General features: G+C 49.8%; 2 protein-coding genes across 4 annotated transcripts; one reads left to right on the top strand and one right to left on the bottom strand.

Moving 5' to 3' along the window:
- Positions 1 to 9,849, bottom strand: LOC135826430 (uncharacterized). 3 transcript variants are annotated; one of them, XR_010555293.1, is made up of 8 exons: positions 9,696 to 9,849; positions 8,152 to 8,363; positions 7,075 to 7,162; positions 6,477 to 6,697; positions 5,362 to 5,506; positions 2,877 to 3,040; positions 2,739 to 2,792; positions 1 to 2,657 (listed from the first exon to the last, which is right to left on the bottom strand). XR_010555293.1 is itself a non-coding variant. In XM_065339043.1 (7 exons), exons 1-6 carry the CDS (start codon positions 9,808 to 9,810, stop codon positions 2,910 to 2,912), a joined length of 912 nt encoding a protein of 303 aa, XP_065195115.1. In that variant the 5' UTR covers positions 9,811 to 9,849; the 3' UTR covers positions 1 to 2,629; positions 2,877 to 2,909. The 3 variants fall into 3 exon arrangements, 2 of the variants coding, with proteins under 2 accessions (XP_065195115.1, XP_065195113.1); XM_065339043.1 differs by lacking the exon at positions 2,739 to 2,792 and having other exon boundaries at positions 1 to 2,629; XM_065339041.1 differs by lacking the exon at positions 1 to 2,657 and having other exon boundaries at positions 2,661 to 2,792.
- Positions 9,850 to 10,013: 164 nt separating this feature from the next.
- LOC135826426 (uncharacterized) lies at positions 10,014 to 19,212 on the top strand. Its single transcript, XM_065339037.1, has 6 exons — positions 10,014 to 10,408; positions 11,955 to 12,669; positions 13,799 to 14,088; positions 14,567 to 14,614; positions 16,793 to 16,977; positions 17,523 to 19,212. Exons 1-6 carry the CDS (start codon positions 10,180 to 10,182, stop codon positions 17,631 to 17,633), a joined length of 1,578 nt encoding a protein of 525 aa, XP_065195109.1. The 5' UTR covers positions 10,014 to 10,179; the 3' UTR covers positions 17,634 to 19,212.

Consider the following 19,212-nt stretch of genomic DNA (forward strand, 5'->3'; position numbering starts at 1 on the left):
TAATAGAGAGCCAATAGTCAGTACCGTCTTTAGATCATAATGTGTCTCCGGCAAAACCGGTTTTAAAACTGTCAACAGCGCATGTGACAAAGACCACAACTCACAACGGGAAAAAAACTAAAATGCAGAGGAAACCAAGTCTACTGTAATCCACGCAGTATCGACTAGGCAAAACAAAAGAAAAAGAAAACCTTGTACTCTTGATTGCTATGATAAGAAAGCCAGTTGACACCGGGAAATGAACAGTGAGCCCAAGACCTGCTGTGGAAGAATGCTGGTCGAACGACTGTAGCGCAACATCGACCACCATGAACGTATGGGCGTGATTCTGTTCGGAACGACAGCAGTAACTATTACGGAACGGAATGAAAGCAGTCACTATTCTGTTTATACAACGCGTTGATCAAGTGTGTACTGTACAGCATGCTGGCAACCAAGTGATGGGGATGGATTGAGTGCTGCATGGCTTTAGATCTGTAACATACCAGACGTGCATGAGCTTCTAAAAGGAGTCAGGTCCTCTAGAAAATGTGTTTGTGCACGTGATCTCTTAGAGGACTACAATACACTAGGACACAAATCATCAAGTTCGGTCAAGGGTTTGGTCAACGGAAATCGCCAGTAGCGCACTGGAAATGGAGAGCAGCTCGTAGTCTTGCAGTTTAGAACCTTATGACAAGGGGACGGATCATCTACGTTCACTAAGACAAGTGCAGCCATTGGTGAAACCGAGCCCGGTCAAAACATGACCGTTTTCTGGACCGATGGCAGATAGGGACAGCGTGGAATCAGTTTGTTACAGCGGTGTGACTAGCAGGCTGATATTCGGAAACGTTGAATACGATGTTCAGGCGTCCAGGGCAGGAGCTTAGGTCTCCGTGCCCTGGCAAGACCAGCCATACATACACGGTACCATGCTGACACTTGGCAGGGGGCTAGGCTGTGCAGTACCCACACCGGAGCAAGACGTCAGCAGTAGAACACCATTAGGCATATTCCCTGTACTCAGTCAGGCTGGCTAGGCCTGTACAGCCGTATCACGAGCACACACACCCTTGCTGGGCCAGAGGTGAGTTCAGCCTAGACGACATAACAACCGGGTCACCAGTAGGGTCAGTGTACTGCCACAACATGGCCACGTGCACACAGACAGGTACCGCCTCCAACACAACACTAACAACATGATCACAAGCAGGGTGTGTGTTGCTACAACATGGGCACGTGCACACACGCAGGTGCCGCCTCCAACACGACACTAACAACATGATCACAAGCAGGGTGGCCGTTGCTACAACATGGGCACGTGCACACACGCAGGTGCCCCCTCCAACTCAACACTAACAACCTGATCACAAGCAGGGTGGCCGTTGCTACAACATGGCCACGTGCACACACGCAGGTGCCGCCTCCAACACAACACTAACAACATGATCACAAGCAGGGTGGCCGTTGCTACAACATGGCCACGTGCACACACGCAGGTGCCGCCTCCAACACAACACTAACAACATGATCACAAGCAGGGTGGCCGTTGCTACAACATGGCCACGTGCACACACGCAGGTGCCGCCTCCAACACAACACTAACAACATGATCACAAGCAGGGTGGCCGTTGCTACAACATGGCCACGTGCACACACGCAGGTGCCGCCTCCAACACGACACTAACAACATGATCACAAGCAGGGTGGCCGTTGCTACAACATGGCCACGTGCACACACGCAGGTGCCGCCTCCAACACAACACTAACAACATGATCACAAGCAGGGTGGCCGTTGCTACAACATGGCCACGTGCACACACGCAGGTGCCGCCTCCAACACAACACTAACAACCTGATCACAAGCAGGGTGGCCGTTGCTACAACATGGGCACGTGCACACACGCAGGTGCCCCCTCCAACTCAACACTAACAACCTGATCACAAGCAGGGTGGCCGTTCCTACAACATGGCCACGTGCACACACGCAGGTGCCGCCTCCAACTCAACACTAACAACATGATCACAAGCAGGGTGGCCGTTGCTACAACATGGGCACGTGCACACACGCAGGTGCCGCCTCCAACACGACACTAACAACATGATCACAAGCAGGGTGGCCGTTGCTACAACATGGCCACGTGCACACACGCAGGTGCCGCCTCCAACACAACACTAACAACATGATCACAAGCAGGGTGGCCGTTGCTACAACATGGCCACGTGCACACACGCAGGTGCCGCCTCCAACACAACACTAACAACATGATCACAAGCAGGGTGGCCGTTGCTACAACATGGCCACGTGCACACACGCAGGTGCCGCCTCCAACACAACACTAACAACATGATCACAAGCAGGGTGGCCGTTGCTACAACATGGCCACGTGCACACACGCAGGTGCCGCCTCCAACACGACACTAACAACATGATCACAAGCAGGGTGGCCGTTGCTACAACATGACCACGTGCACACACGCAGGTGCTGCCTCCAACACGACACTAACAACCTGATCACAAGCAGGGTGGCCGTTGCTACAACATGGGCACGTGAACACACGCAGGTGCCGCCTCCAACACGACACTAACAACATGATCACAAGCAGGGTGTGTGTTGCTACAACATGGGCACGTGCACACACGCAGGTGCTGCCTCCAACACAACACTAACAACCTGATCACAAGCAGGGTGTGTGTTGCTACAACATGGGCATGTGCACACACGCAGGTGCCGCCTCCAACACGACACTACAACATGATCACAAGCAGGGTGGCCGTTGCTACAACATGGGCACGTGCACACACGCAGGTGCCGCCTCCAACACGACACTAACAACATGATCACAAGCAGGGTGGCCGTTGCTACAACATGGGCACGTGAACACATACACAGGTGCTGCCTGGTCATGCCGGAGTTGTGTGACAATCACCGCTGACTGCTGCTACTTGCAGGCAGTCTGCCGCTCAGCGCGGTGAACAAGTCTATCAGGCGCAGTATGGCGTGGTCGGCCTTGTCAGCGATCAGCGAGTTGTAGTCCGTTCTGATTACGACAGTTGCTGCAAGAATACAGCAACACACACGCACATACACATGTACACCCACACCCACACACATGTGTACACACATGCACACACCCACACACCCACACACACGTGCACACACACACACACACACACCCACACACACACACACACACACACACACACACACATGTACACCCACATACGTGCACACACGTGCACCCACATGTACACACACACATGTATGCACACACACACACACACACGCACACACACAGAGCGCATGCAGGCACATCAACGCACATACAAACAAACACATCTCCATGAACACATCTGCGGCATGCACACAGTATGCAGGTGTACTGTCGTGGACATTGAAATCTGATGGGACGACCGGGGCCGGCACCCCTACTAGCTACTGATTTTACTTTTACACACTGTAAAAACGGTCAAGCGGTGCTCGCGGCTGCACGACCAGCGCCCCGTGGCCGCTTGACTTCTCAACGGATTTCAATCATGTCTCCAGCAGTACATGTATACACCTAACACCTAGACAATAAGCAGCCGCACAGCAGTTTCATTGCCAGTACAGGGATGAATTTACTGTTATTTTTTTGCATAGCAGTTTTTGTTAGTTGACGGCGCAAGCTAGGCGTGGATAGCCTGTATGTATCGCAGTTTTCTGCTAGTCGCGGTGATTTTTGAGTAGCAGTAGATCGACTTTGCATAGCAAACTGCGATGCAATACCGGATAAATTCATCCCTGTAGTACTGTGAAGCCTATCAAGGCGACCACTCGGATAAGGAGAGCACGTTTTAAAAGTCCCTTGAGCGGTCGTCTTTAAATAGATAGGTTTCTCTGTACTTTACTATAATAGGTGAGCCACGTTGAAGTACGGAGGCATGTACTGGAGTAGCAACAAAGACTAAGAAACACCAAGAGAGAGAGAGAGAGAGAGAGAGAGAGAAAATGAAGGGGGAGGGTGTGTGTGTATGTGTGTGTGTGTGTGTGTGTGTGTGTGTGTGTGTGTGTGTGTGTGTGTGTGTGTGCACATGTGCGTGTGTATGCCTGTGTGTCTGTGTGCGTAAACTCCTTCACCATCGTCTCCATGTGCTCATACGAAGTGGTATACAGGCAGCATCATCCGCAAATAGCGACTCCGACACGGATAAGTCTGCGAGTCTGTGCTTGGCAGTACGGTCGCCAACCAACTTGCGGCCGATACGATGTTTCATCGGGAAACTAGGCACTGTGGATGTTGAGCGCCAGTGTGCAAGGACCGCAGAGAAGTAGAGGTTGAACAACATCGGAGCCAGGGTGCAACCCTGGCGTAGTCAGGCTGGGGCCTGACTGTTAGTGTGCCGAAGACGAAGTTCTTGGCGGTCGGTCCGAGTGTCATCCGTGCTGACATTGTGGCGCCTGGGAGTGCTGGTGACGTGATCGGCGTGGTCAGCGATTTTACCTACCTCGGCAGTACGATCAGCGACGATGGAGAGCTGGATGCCGAAGTCACAACTCGTCTCGCCAAGGCATCGAGGGCGTTTGGTAGCCTCCTTCAACCAATTTTCCGCAACTCGGGTCTATCGCTTGGAATCCGACGTCAGGTCTACCATGCCGTGGTTCTTACAGTGCTGCTGTATGGTTCTGAGACATGGACGCTGAAGGCACCCCTCCTGCGCAGGTTGGACACGTTCCATCGACAGTGTGTTCGCACGATCCTGAGTGTTACCCGAGACCAGCAGTGGCAGGAACACCTGTCAAGTGAAGACCTGGCGAAGCGCAGCGGCATGCCAGCCTCGCTGCAGGAGGCCATTCGTGCGAATCGCCTGCGATGGCTTGGTCATCTCGCAAGGATGGACGACACCAGGTTGCCAAAGCAGATCCTGTTTGCGGAGGGCACTAACACGCGGCCCCGCCATGGACCCAAGCGTCGTTGGAGAGATGTGGCAGCTTTAGACCTGCGTGCGACCGGTATCCCGGAGGCGCAATGGTGCCACCTTGCTCAGGACCGGAGGGACTGGCGCGAGCGTAGCCGTCGGAAGCCACCAAGCCAGCCCCAACCAAGAGTGTTCGTCTGTGTCTGCGGCTGCGACTTTCACCGTCCGAATGATTTATCCCGACACAAGAACTACTGCCTCGCCTAATAGCTATCATCGCCTTCGGCGATGGGCTTTCCAAAGGTCAAAAGGTGTCTGTGTGTGCATGAGAGAGAGAGAGAGAGAGAGAGAGAGAGAGAGAGAGAGAGTGAGAGAGGGAGAGAGAGAGAGAGAGAGAGAGAGAGAGAGAGAGAGAGAGTACACTGCTGAATTGACAATGCTCAAAGGTCGCTATGAAAATCAGATATCCGACTACCTACTTGCGCCTGCATCACGTCCACACTCAAGATCATCCCGTGAGTCTCCGACCATGACAACTTGGTTTGGTTGAAACTTCCATTGCTCGCAGATGTGTAATAATCCATCCGGGGCTGGTTTGGTCGGCCGGAAATCTCTTGTTACAATCTATGTGCACAAGCACGCACGTGCACACGCCAATACACATGCACACACGCACACACACACAGACACACACAGACAGACAGACACACACACAGACACAGACACACACACACACACACACACACACACACACAGATACATACACGTGCCCACAGACACATACGGACGTCACGGACATGAGCATTTTGAACCTGAGTTTGCGCATCTAAAATTCCCAGTATTCTCTGGCAAATAGGGTAGAGGAGACGGTTTCAAATAGGAAATAGGTTGCAAACCGGAACGGGCTCAATATTCACTTCCTTGGTATTTTGATTAGAAAACGTATGTCACAGTGAGACTACGTTGTGTTTTACTCAGAGCCAAAATTCTCTCTGCGATGACCAGAAGCGCCATACCAAGCAGGTGAGTTTTTGACGTGTTGCTTCCCACTGCGACTTGAGTTTTACGTCTTTCGAAAAATCAACTTCTTGTCGCAGGTAAACAGCGGCTCACCTCTCGCCAATAAAGCACCGAATACCAATGAAAACTAATGGAAGCACACACAAGGCTTATTGGTGCTCTGTACTGGCCGTCGTGGAGCGACAGCAATTATGTGATTTCAGAACCCAGAGTGAACTTGACGTGCACTCCAACACCTTTCTGGTTAGGAGCCACCTCTGTGCAAAAATGAGGGCAACTTGGAGGCACCGGGCCAACACAAAGGAGGGGCTCAGATCGATCCGCTCTGGCCTCAAAGTAAACTTCAACATGCCAGCTTCCTCCCACAAACATATTTCGAGCGAACGATCCACGTTGATGATCGGTTTGGGTCTACACAATTTTGCTGTCAAACCGTTCCGGTATCGAACACACACACGCACACGCACACACACACACACACACACACACACACACACACACACACGACAACCCATATGCTCACAGTATACCCCCACGCACACACTTTACACACGACAGCTACAGTACAGCTGACCTGTGAGAAGAACGACTGCTGTCCTCCTCCTCCTCCCTGTTCCCCATGCTCCTGCTTGTTGATCTCCTTCATCACAGCGTCCACACCACGCGTGCAATTTCTCGTCAAAAGGCCCAGGCGAACACCACGTTTCTTCAGTTCTCGCAGTGTTTCCACACAAGACTCGCGCAAGGCAAGTACTCGCAACGCACGCTCCTCCTCTTCGCGAACCGTCCGAAGCGCTGCAGGCCAACGGGATACAACAAGCAACAGTCACTACTTTAACACACTACGATGTCTTAGCACTCCGAGCGAGACTCAAAGTCCAAATTTCTCCCCTGCACTAGCGTACAAACATCCACTCGTTGTCCTCAAGTGTTCTTGGTCCACTGAACCAAATTTCTTGTGCACAGTATAAACCCGTTGGAATATGGATAAAAATTGTCATGGAGATTTTTTCCCGGAGGAAGTATACATGCACCCACATACCCACACGTGCGCGTATACACACGCACGTACACGCACACCCGAACACATGCATGTACACCCAAACAGACGCACACACGCACATACAAACACTCGCGCCCGTGCGCACACACGCACACACAACTTTCCGCACCTTTAGCCTGCTTGTCCGAGCCAGAGGGCAAACTCTGGATATACAGGAGAATGTCGGAACCTTTGGGAATGCCAAGGTTGCTACGTACCTGTGAGAATCCAAGCAAAGACACCAGCACTGCCACGATTCATGTTGTGCGTGTAGTCTTTGTTATATAAAAATTAAATTAAAAAAACAATCGGTCGTGTCCAACACCCTTTTCTGGTCATGCTGCACACAGTGACATCAGTCTTAGTCCATTTAAAAAATGAAATAGTTCAAATTTGGCTGGAGCTTTTCGAGAATTGTTTCGGAATATTTCTCACGTCCTTCCCGCAAATACTCTCAAATAGATGTTTAAGCGATCGGATAGCAAACGCCCAATTTCGAAAAAATTTATGCACAAAGTGATCACAAATTTCATGTGGTATAGATCCTGAACTAACGTTTTTTTTAAATCACGCGTCTGTATTTTCGAAACGCACTGTAGTTGAATGGCGTGGGGTGTCTGCTAAGAGAAATTCGCTGTACAGCAAAGTGAGAAACTATCGCTAGGGATTAAATATCGTTATTTCCGCGATCATCACACATCTGTGAACATGAACCGTCACAAACTGCTCCAAGTCTGCACATTGATCGTAGACTGTACAAGATTCTAACTGAAGAGATAAAACGCAAAAGTTTCTCATCGGGAACCAGTGAAATTCATGAAAACGCAAAATTTTAGGCGTGTCACCGGACAGTAGGCTACCCATGCTACCCGTAATTAGATCGGGTACCCGGGTAGCAATTTGCTCCTCAGAACCAGATAGGGTAGTTGAGTACGGTGTTCTTGCAACGGTGCATGTAAACAGCACGGCTATGTGCTTATTGTAAACGTTCTATGCAGAGCAAGTGCACACTCATTGTACAAACCATGTTAGAAAATACCCGATAGGGGGCACCCGTGCTACCCGGATAAAAATACCCGATAGGGCACCCGTGCTACCCGGATAAAATACCCGAACCCGTTACCTGACCAAACCCCTACCCGCTACAGCCCTACAAAATGTGCACGCCGTGAAAGTTTTATTGCTTTACAGTCGATGTACTGAGTACCTGATTCCAATTCATGGTGGGTTCAGTCAGTGTGCCGTCCATGTCAAACACCACACCAAGTACTGGCGGCGGCGGTGCCGATGATGATGATGTTGCCATGGATGCCAGTGATGCCGGAGTGGACGCCGCCGACGATGAGAACCGTGCCATGGCCGGAGCTGTGCGGCCGCGCGGCTTCCCGTCCTTGGCCGCTGGGGTCTGGGTTAGAGGTTCTGCGCACCGTAGGTGAAACACAGGCGCGTGTTCACGCACACACACGAAACAGACACACATGCATGCACAGACACACACACAGAACGGACACACACACGCGCACATGTACACACGGAACAGATACACGGGACGCATGCACACATGGAACAGAAAAAAGCGCACACAAGCGCGCGGAACAGACACACATGTACACATTAAAGCACACAGGATGAGCCAGACTGATAGTCCAGGGGCAGGCTAGACAATCACCTTGTCGAAGCTGTGCGGACTGGCCATAGGAAGTTTAGCCTAATGCTATGGCCCATGAGTGTAGAACCAGTAACAACAGTTGGCTGATTAGGCCGCGGTCACACATGAACTTTTTTTGGCGGCACCGCCAAAGCGTAAGTTACGCTTTGGCGGAAAGTTTGGATTTCTCTACGTCAAAAAAATGCGAGCAGAACCTCCTCTTTTGCGGATCCGCTTTGGCGGAACCTGCGCGGTGATGGCTTTCATGTGCTACTGCTGATGTTGTTTGGTTGCCGTTTGGTACTCAGAGTAATCTGTTCAGATTGTTATTCTTTGCCAATGTACCGTACGTTCTGGAGATCTCGCAAACCATACTGCATCGCTATGAGTGGGTAGTGCTTTCGCACAAACTATTACGGAATCTGAACAGTAGGCGCTAGGTACTGCTATTCACTACTACTGCACTGCACTAGTAAGAACTATACTACATGTGGCACATAATCGATCGGTTTTCGGTTTTCCTAGATTCGATGCTTGAGACGACGTATGACAGTCACACCAGAATGACAAACTGAAATATGAGCTAGGCTGTGTTTACATGAGGCGTTTCAACCCGGGTCAGATTTTAACCCGCCATGCACACAAAACGAATGGCGCGTTTACATGACGCATTGCGCTTGACCCGGGTTGAAATTTCTCATGTAAACGCAGCCCTAGAGACCCGTGCCAGTGAGCCCCGATACAGTATGTTGGTACGTACGTACATGTTTTTATTTTAAATTTTTACTTCTTTCATTTCTTTTCTAGGACAGCAGCGGCTATAACAAGAAATTCAACATCACATTCGCCTCGCAATTGGAATGTCAACCGGCCTTTTTCCCTAGTGAGTGCTTCCCTTCCCAGCACGTACATGCACGTGAACGGTAGCGGGCAGGGAGAAGCCAACATCACAGGCAAATTTGAACAGGTGTGGTAAGAAGAAATTAGAGGTTTCTGCTATGTTTCTTGCAAAGAATGCGGATGGCGGACAGAAAGGTTTTCAGAAACTGGATGTGACGCAGTGGTGGCCCTTGGCCGGGTGTAATGCCAACTAAAGGTCCTACCTTCTCGAAACGCTCCTTGCCTGGCCAGGCGGCTTGAGTAGTAGCTGAAGTAGCAGCGTGGTAGTGCGAGAGAACCAGAGGACAGAAAACGAGGCCCACAGCTACAAAACAGCATGATGCTAACAATTATTTTCACCAATGAATTGAACCCGAATACGAAATCGTAGCTGATCATGTTTTTCCACCTGCCACATGGCCGTAAAACCCGGGTAGACTTCTACCCTCGCCCATCCAGGTCCAAAGTCCACATTTTGTACACGACGTACACGTGTTTCTCGTTCTCACGAAAATAATTATGAGTTTCAGCAGCTGTCAGATGTTGCACATTGATACATTTGAATTGCTTTTCATTTTCTTCTTTGTTTGCTGGCCTGTCACCACTGCCTGCACTCTTTCGAATGCCATGGAGCATGAAGAAAAGAAACATTTCTTCGCAGTATCAAGCAGGAGCGCGTCGCTTTAGTCCTTCTGCCGATTTCACAAAATGTGGCCATTCATCAGCACGCGCAAGCGTTCCTGGAAAACATACCTGGGAAGCTGCTGTTGCCTACTGGTCGTGACGTTTATAACGTTTCAGGTACTGGCCTGGACTGTGATGGGTCCACAGGAGGAATATGACCTGAACAAGGAAGTGCTGGAGGCGATGAAGAAGGTTACCTCCGGTATCAACCTTCATGCTCACATTGACCAGCCCGAAGAGCAGCGTGAAAAAGGTAAAAGATTCTTCAAAAACTCCACACAACACTGACAGCGGTACTGAGGTAGTGACTGAGTCAGTATCGTGCCTTGTTGTCACACTCTCTGACTGTATAATATCAGGTCACTCCAAAACCAGTGCAGCCTTTCCCAGGAGACTCCCTTTGATTGGCATCCGTTTGCCTCTGGAGAATCCTTGAAAAATACCGGTAATATCAATCAATCGATGAGGACGAAACAGTTCTGTCCGCAGATTGAGTAATATCAAGAGTAGATAAACAAGAGTGTGCAACTCCGGGATGGGTTGTCTCGCGGCGGAATTTGCTGTTGACGTAATCTTTTCTAAGACGCACGCGCTGCGAGTCTTTTGGAAAGTCTTGCCTCGTGCACTTGGCCGGGCTTTACATTACAAGGGCGGTGCCCAGCACGTGCTCTCACACTGTTCTTGGGCAAAATGCGCGTTTTTCTGAAGAAAAAAAAGATGACGTCAACAAAAATTTCCGCCGCGGGCAGGGGTATCTACAGATTGTGCAGAAGAGATCCGGAGTTGCACACTCTTATTTATCTACTCTTGGTAATATCAATCAATTATAATATTATAATTATCAATATGTATCAGACCAATCAAACACCCCTGTTCTAAACGATCCTGTTCCGGATCCGACCTATAAAACGCACCCTTACTCAACACCACATTGATAGGGGGTAGTGAGACGGTCAATGTTGTGCCTTGTTGTCACACAATCCTGTCCCTGCGGGAATTTGCGGAAAAAACTCTCGAAAACTTGCGCAAGAAATTGCGGCAGAAAACAACAAAAAATGCGACGAAAAGTGCGGAATGATGCAGAACTTGCCAAGAATTCGCGGAATTATTTACAGAAAATTGCGGATTTGGGCCAAATTACGAAATTTGTTGCATCGTATATCTACTCGGGAGTAGTCCGAGTCGTACTGTGCACATAACCTACAGGATCATGGAAAGCTCTGCGTGAAAAGTGCATAAAAAAGTGAGATATAGTGCAGAAAACAACAAAAAACGCGGGAAATCGCGGATTTTGCTGAAAATCGCGGGTTTGGGCGAAAATCGCGAAATCTGTTGCATCGTTGGAATCGCGATTTCCTGGAGGGACAGACTACCTAACTGTGCTCGTATAATATCGGCAAGAGCACATAACCCCCAGAGTGTGCAACGCCTGATCCAGCTTTGCATAGGGTCTTGGTCGAGTGTAATCGGATCTTCTGATGTCATGTGTACACTCCACACCAGCGCAAGGCCGGTCTCGAGGCAGGGCACCGTTGTTTTTGATCCGAGCGTTCCCGCGACTCCCCGGTTTCCTCTCAGATGTGTACGGTATTATAACGCAAAGATCCGATTACGCTCGACCAAGACCCTATGCAGAGCTGGATCAGGCGTTGCACACTCTGGGGGTTATGTACTCTTGATATTGGGCTACATTGGTGGACCGTTTTACTCGTAACATCGCGCCAGAAGTTGGTTAAAACCGTGATCTAACTTGACTCTATTTCTACATCTGTCTGCTTACATGTTCATTATGTACACAGGTGAGCATGCTGACGGAGCGCTCAGATCACTAGGATCCCAGTCGGGACCGGGCACTAAACGCTCGTCGAAGCTCGTCAAAATGTTCGGCTCGCGCAGCGGCCTGCTGTCGGCCATACGTCGGGTGAAACGGAGAAGACCGCTCGCCCCAGGCCCTGGTCGTGCCAGGGACGTTGAGGACGGAGCCATGCCATCGGCTGAATCCAAGTCAATGAGTGCCCGCAATGGCCGGCGGGGAGGTGCACGTATCGACAAGAACATCATGAAGCTGGCGAAGGCACGCGTTGCGGAGCGTAAGAAGCGGCAGCAGCTGGGACTCATTACAACTACGGACCGCGTTGAACGGATGCAGAAACCCGAGAGCTTCCAGCGACACCGTCCGGATATCATTGTGCCCCGGCCCGTGCAGAAGAAGGCGGCGAAACTACCGCACTCAGTTAGCGACCACCGTCTACCGCAAGCCGTTGCGCATCAACCAGCTGGCAAGCTCGCAGACCCGAAGAAAATTCCCGTCGCACATAAAAACGGGCACCGCGCACCACGACTCCGCGGTGTCGAGCCATCCCAGCGACTCCGGTACGATCTCGCGGACGGCAAGCAGTTCCACTGCCTGAACGGAGACGGCGAGGGGATTTCCGCCAGCGCCATCAATGACGAGTTCTGTGATTGTGCCGATGGTAGTGATGAACCTGGAACATCGGCATGTCGGAATGGCAGGTCAGTAGTACTCTACTGGATAAGTACACATTTTTGTTTACCAAATCTTTCGTTAGATCACTCCACCAGCAGGTTCGGTACGTTCTAAATTTCGTTTTTGGTCGAGGTCTGTCACCCCGAACGTTCAGATTTTTTTGTTTGGTACCAACTTTAGTTATTTTGTGCCCCTAGCGAATATAGCGAAAGTTAATTCCAAACGAAACTTTGTACTTGATACTGTAATAGGGAAAGATTAAGTAGGTGAATAACTTTGCCCCAAGTCCAAAGAAGGGCAGTTTGTCTGGCTGAACTTGTCGTCCATGGGCGTTAAAGTGTATGGAAAAGCTAGAAAAAAAGTCAGAAAATTCTTTGACCAAAATGACGAATTAAAATCCTGACGAGTATGTCTGCTTGTACAGTACTCCGCAAACATGCATGATAAGTATAGACCTTATTCGATAACGTGATTTTTGGACTCGCCTCCAGGGATTTGTCGTAAGCTAGGACACTCCCACAAGAAACGAGTGGCAAGAAAGGCCCAGTGCGTACATGGGAGTAGTAAAATACCGATATTTTTCTACTCCCATGTACGCGTGCAGAGTCCACTGTGCACTGAGTGCAGGCCTCTTGCCACTCCCCGGGTTCCCGGGACCCCGGTTCACGTGATTGTGACGTTTATCGAATAAGGACTGGTGCAGGGCGCAAACTTGAGTGACACGACTGGATTTCAGTGAGCAGCACTGTATGTATTCTGATAAGGCTTTAAACTGGTTTACCAGAGCACAAGTGTATTCATCCATACGGACGTATTTAAAAAAATCGCGGTTCGCGTCCGACTCGGCTAGAGGCCACTCCTATTGTGGCCCGTAGGCAATCACAGATACCGTAAAGTCTTGTATAAAGCCGCACTTGAATAGAAGCCGCAATTTTGGGCCCATCAAATCACACATAAGCCTGGTTTTAGTGTTGGCATACATAGAAATACCTGTCTTTTATAGAAGCCTGTCTCATATAGAAGCCTGCAACATTTCACCAAGAAAGTCATAGAAGCCGCGGCTTTTATACAAGACTTTACGGTAACTGATAATGCTATTTGCTAAATGTACCTTTTCATGTACATGTAATTTCTGTGTTACCGCTGACTGGTTAGGTTCTTCTGCCCTGTGGAGAGAAAGCACATCTTTTCGTCTCGAGTCGACGATGGTCGGTGCGACTGCTGCGACGGGTCGGACGAGCCGCAATCGCACGCATGCCGCGAAACGTCCTCGTGCGACGACCTTGAGAAGCGTACGAGGGAGGTGCGAGCCAGACGCGAGCGCGCTGCGGGCCTTCGCGACGAGTACGTGTCGCAGGGTCGCCAGCAGGCACCCGCTGGTGGTAATTTCGGCCAGGACAGCGCCTTCTGGCCGCTCAGCAAGCGCTGCTATAGCAAAATACAAGGTTAGTTCTGTCATGAGTACATGTAGCTGGTTGACATGTTTGCACTGAACTCCGATAATTCCCTGCATGCACCTTGTATGCACATGTTTGTGTAGGTATCGAATACCTGTCTAGATATCTATCTCAGATACGGAGTAGGTTTTTATTGACTTCTCTACAACATGGAACTGTGTGATGATATTGTCCTTGCGTGTGTGTATGTGTGTGTGTGTGTGTGTGTGTGTGTGTGTGTGTGTGCGCGTGTGTGTGTGTATGTGTATGTGTGTGTGTGTGTGTGTGTGTGTGTATGTGTGTGTGTGTGTATGTGTGTGTGTGTGTATGTGTGTGTGTGTGTGTGTGCGTGTGTGTGTGTGCGTGTGTATGCGTGTGTGTGTGTGTGTGCGTGTGTTTGTTTGTGTGTGTGTATGCGTGTGTGTGTGTGCATGTACATGGTCCTTGCGTGTACATGGCACGTTTGTGTGATTCCCGTCTCTTGTAGGGGAATACAAGTACGAAGTTTGTCCGTTCCACCTGGCTCGCCAATCCAGTAAGTGTCCATGCGGTGTGCGCTTGCATACACACGTGTTTCTATAGGTTCTTGGTTGGAGGAAAGCAAAGCACAGAAGCCATAATAGTTTCGACTAGGCCTTTGTTCGCGCCTTCAATCACCGCTGTTAGATTAGAAGAAATCACACGGAAACGAGTTATGAAGCAACTATCCACGACTGTAACAAGATAATAGGGAGTCAGATAGTGCGATAACAGGGCACAAAACTGACATGTTACTGAGGCATTCAACGACCTGGGACCTAGCTCTAACACATCTCCAGTGCGCAAACCAATAGCCTTCCAGCTTTGAAGGTTCAAGGTTATGGTAGGACCATTGACCATCATGTGATTTCTTCTATTTACTGCCTCAGTATTAATGGTGCGAAAGGACCAGTCGAAACTATAATTATGGCTTCTGTGCTTTGTGTGTTAGGCATGTTTCTCTGTGCGTCTGTGTGTGTGTGTGCGTCTGTGTGTGTGTGTGTGTGTGTGTGTGTGTGTGTGCGTCTGTGTGTGTGCGTCTGTGTGTGTGTACGTCTGTGTGTGTGTGTGTGTGTGTTGGGGGGGGGGGGCAGTCGTATGAAGAGTGCCTGCCAACCATATCCGTCCTCATGGATAAAGGTAGTGGTGTGCTGCGGATGCAGTGAAAGGGATATTCGGTCTTTGACCACTTTGCTGGTGGGCTGATCTACTCACCTCCAACCGCTTTAGGAGCTGCATCTGCGCCTTAGATGATCTTTGCAGGGTGGTGGCGTTGCTACGGATGCTGAAAACTCAGTCTAGCTGAGTCTCAAGCGAACCATGAATTTTATTTTGTGTGTGCACGCTTGAGCTCACCGAGGGCTGTTCGTGTCGCGACTGGACGTGTCACGCCCAGCATTATTTTAATCAGGGGTCGAATGTGACTCATTTGTGAAACGATTGGGAGAGCTTCAAACTCAATGGATAAGTCCCACCTGGTGGGGTTTGCATTTTTTTTTCCCTTTTCAGGCAGTTTACTTCCCCGACTGATCCTTAGAAAGAAAGAAAAAGAAAAAAAATTCTACGGGTTCGCGTACCGGGCAGGTCAAGAACAAGGAGTCGTACAACTCCCTGGTCAAGAACCACCTTTCCGCTTCCGTGGGACGCCACCACCCCATGATCAGGCGTCAGATCCTTAGAATGTGACTCGTTAATAAAAAGTGACGGTGACATGTACAGGTCTGCTCTCGATATAACAACTCTTACTTGTACATAAACCTCGTTAGTACATAAAAAAATCAAATCCCGCGCCGAAACAGCATCACTCCCATACAAAATTTGTTCTACACAACATAATCCTACATAACATAAACCTCGACATAACACACGCTACGGCGGTCCCCGACGTGCGCACTCTCGATACAACATAAATTCACGTGCATGGTATGATCAAGCGGTAGCTGTAGCTAGGCAGTTTAGGCCAGTTTAGTCCTACATAACGTAAACCTCGGCATAACGCACCCTACGGCTCAGTCCCCAACGTGTACACTCTCGATACAACGTAGATTCACGTATATTCTGCAGCATTGAAGGTATCTGATGTCGATGGTGGTACAGTGTGTATATGTTTGCACGGTTGAACCTGCCTTGTAATACCCTTCATTTTGAGGTGCATCTTGTATTTTACACACAGTTTTCTACATAACATACCTCTCGATATAACATAATGTTTGCGCGGTCCCAGAGATTACGTTATATGGAGAGTAGACCTGTACCAAGTTTTCTAGCAGACTCGGCAAAGTGCAGTCGGTCTTGTTGCTTGTAACTCAGAATTTCATCCCACAAGGCATTCATCAGACAACCCAGACGCTGCTTGGTTCTAAGCTATGGTCTATGACATTGAACACTCTCTGCAGCTCGGGAACTTCTGCAGCACTTTAAAAAAATCTCTATTTAGAATTCACAGCTTAGTGGCGCTATTTTAATCTTTATTCTCACGATGGTTGCCGCTGCTGTTGTTGTTGTTGTTGTTGTTGTTGTTGTTGTTGTTGTTGTTGTTGTTGTTGTTGTTGTTGTTGTTGTTGTTGTTGTTGTTGTTGTTGTTGTTGTTGTTTCAAATCTTTCAAATCTTTGTTGTTGGCGTCGTTATTGTGCTGTTGCTGCTGCTGCTGCTGCTGCTGCTGCTGGTGTTGCTGTTGCTGCTGCTGTTGTTCAGAGCAAGGTTCTGATGTTAGCATTGGTACTGGTGGCGAGTGGCAAACCCTGAGATCCCTACCTACTATAGTTATGCCAGCCGATGCGACCGGCCTGCTGCGGGCAAGTGATAGAACTCAAGGATACGCCGTGTTGCGTATGTCCAACGGACGTCCGTGCCCGTCTGGCAATCCACGTACAGTTCAGGTGAGTAATGTCCTGTTTTATGTGTGTGTACATGTATGTGCGTGCGTGTGCATGTGTGTGTGTGTACATGGTACATGGTGTGTTTGAGGGAGGGAGAGTGTGTGTGTGGGGGGGGGGGGGGGGTAGAAGTGACTATTTGCCTGTAATAGGTCTTCACCAGGTCTTTCAGCCATGGATAACTTTCCTTCTGGTTCCTGATCAGCTTCTTCCACGACTTCTCCATGGTAGCCCCATGGTCCAGGAGGATCTCCCTGGCGCAATGGACAAAGGACTATCCGACCCTGGGATAATGGACCCTGGGGCAATGGACAAAGGACTATAAACCCTGGGGCGATGTACCCTAGGACTGTGGGACAATTGCTCCTCGGACAGTGAACCCTGGGTGTTATTTTGCCTGTACAGTGGACACTGTGTGTGTGTGTGTGTGTGTGTGTGTGTGTGTGTGTGTGTGTGTGTGTGTGTGCACGTGGGCTTGCATGCGTGCATGTGTGTGTGCGTGTGTACTGTGCATGTGGCTGAATGACATTGTGTTTCTGTGCTGGCAGGTGGTGTTTGAATGTGATGTTGATGAGAAGCTGAAGGTGATCGGTGAGACAGAGCAGTGTCTGTACAGTGCCCTGATTAGTACTCCAGCAGCTTGTCTCCATGTCAGCTAACACACACCTTGCCACACCAGCAATCAGTGATCCAGATCAGCTCAAACGTATCTCACCCTACCGTCAACCGGCGGTCTTGAACAGCTAGCACACACGCCCCATCATGAACCGGTGATCTGGATCAGCTCACACATGCCTCAACATCAATCGTCGATCTGCATCAGCTGAACCACACCTCACACAACACCACCAACCGGTGGTCTTGAACAGCTAAACCCGCCCCATTACACCATCAACCGGTGGTCTTGAACAGCTAGCACGCACCACACAAACAACCGGTGATCTTGAGGGAGTCTTGACTTTTTTTCTCCTTTTTTTACAAGATACACAACTCACCAACGCGGCAGGCACATGGGGCTAGCATGGGGTGAGATGGTGCTGATGGTGGGGCTTGCCATGCTCAACCAACCACAGGTCTCGGCATCTTCAAATGGCAGGCGCACCACACTGAGAGGCAAGCATAAGCACTGTATGGACGTTGCGTTCTGCTGACTCGCCGCACCCTCGCCACACAGCCTACACCACTGCCTAGTACAGTATGTCAGCTGGTCAGGTCATGGCTGCCAGCCATACATACCATGCAGGATCCAGTGTTTGCATGTGGCCGGTACCCGTGGGCGAGTGTAGTACCCGAGTGCAGGCTACCGACGTGGCGGACACTGGGAGCTGTTGTTTGCGCTTACTCTGACATAACCATACACCAGTAGCCAGTGGCTAACTTATCTGCAATCTCCAGTGGTGTGTTGATGTCAGGTTAGTCTGGTGTACGGCCGCTGTTTGCGTTTGGGTGTTTTACTGTCGACTCCGCTGCATCTCTGGTGAATGTCCCTGCACCCTGCCCTCCCGTGTTTGGCACGGTGCACTTGAGCAGACTGTGTACTCCTCCATACACGCATGTGTCATCCCGATTCAGGGCTAGTCTGTTTGGTTAGTCTCTTACACTCTGGGTCTTTATACTCACCCCAATCGCAATCTTGAGTAACTAACTTTCCTCGGCCATGACGGGGAGCCAGCTCTCCTGCCCTATCATGGCCGAAATACGCGACATTGTTGGATCACAGATAACATTGGTAGCTGGCCTCACTTTCTCACTCTGCATAACCCACTCTGTCATGTCCGTGAAGCACGATGTCATTGTATGACATCATCACCTGCTGGCCTCGTACGTTGTGGCTGCGAGCCTGCAGCCCAAACAGCATGCTGCTGTGTTCTTGAAGGCGAATTACTATTCATTGCTTGCGGCGACAGCTTATATGCTACTTCTTGCAGTATTCACCGATGACTTTCTAACCAGTCCTTTTCAAATCATCCGTCTTCGATCGTCATTTTAACCTTCAGCATCTCCATGCTGCCATCGCACACCTAGCAGCAAGTTTCTAGAAATTTTAATTATGTCCTGTTTATCTCGAAGCCCGGTTGTCAGTAGTGGATTTCTTGGAGTGTCCGCTCTACAACGCCCTATTTAGAATTTACGCACTTCTGTGGTAGCTTAGCTCAAAGTCTGTATATGTTGGACTCTTGATTTTCGTTCCCATGAAGCTGGAACGTACTCGTAGGAATCACGAGCAGGACGTATCCC

This window comes from Sycon ciliatum, chromosome 10, assembly GCF_964019385.1.
Source record: "Sycon ciliatum chromosome 10, ocSycCili1.1, whole genome shotgun sequence".
Lineage (NCBI taxonomy): Eukaryota > Metazoa > Porifera > Calcarea > Leucosolenida > Sycettidae > Sycon > Sycon ciliatum.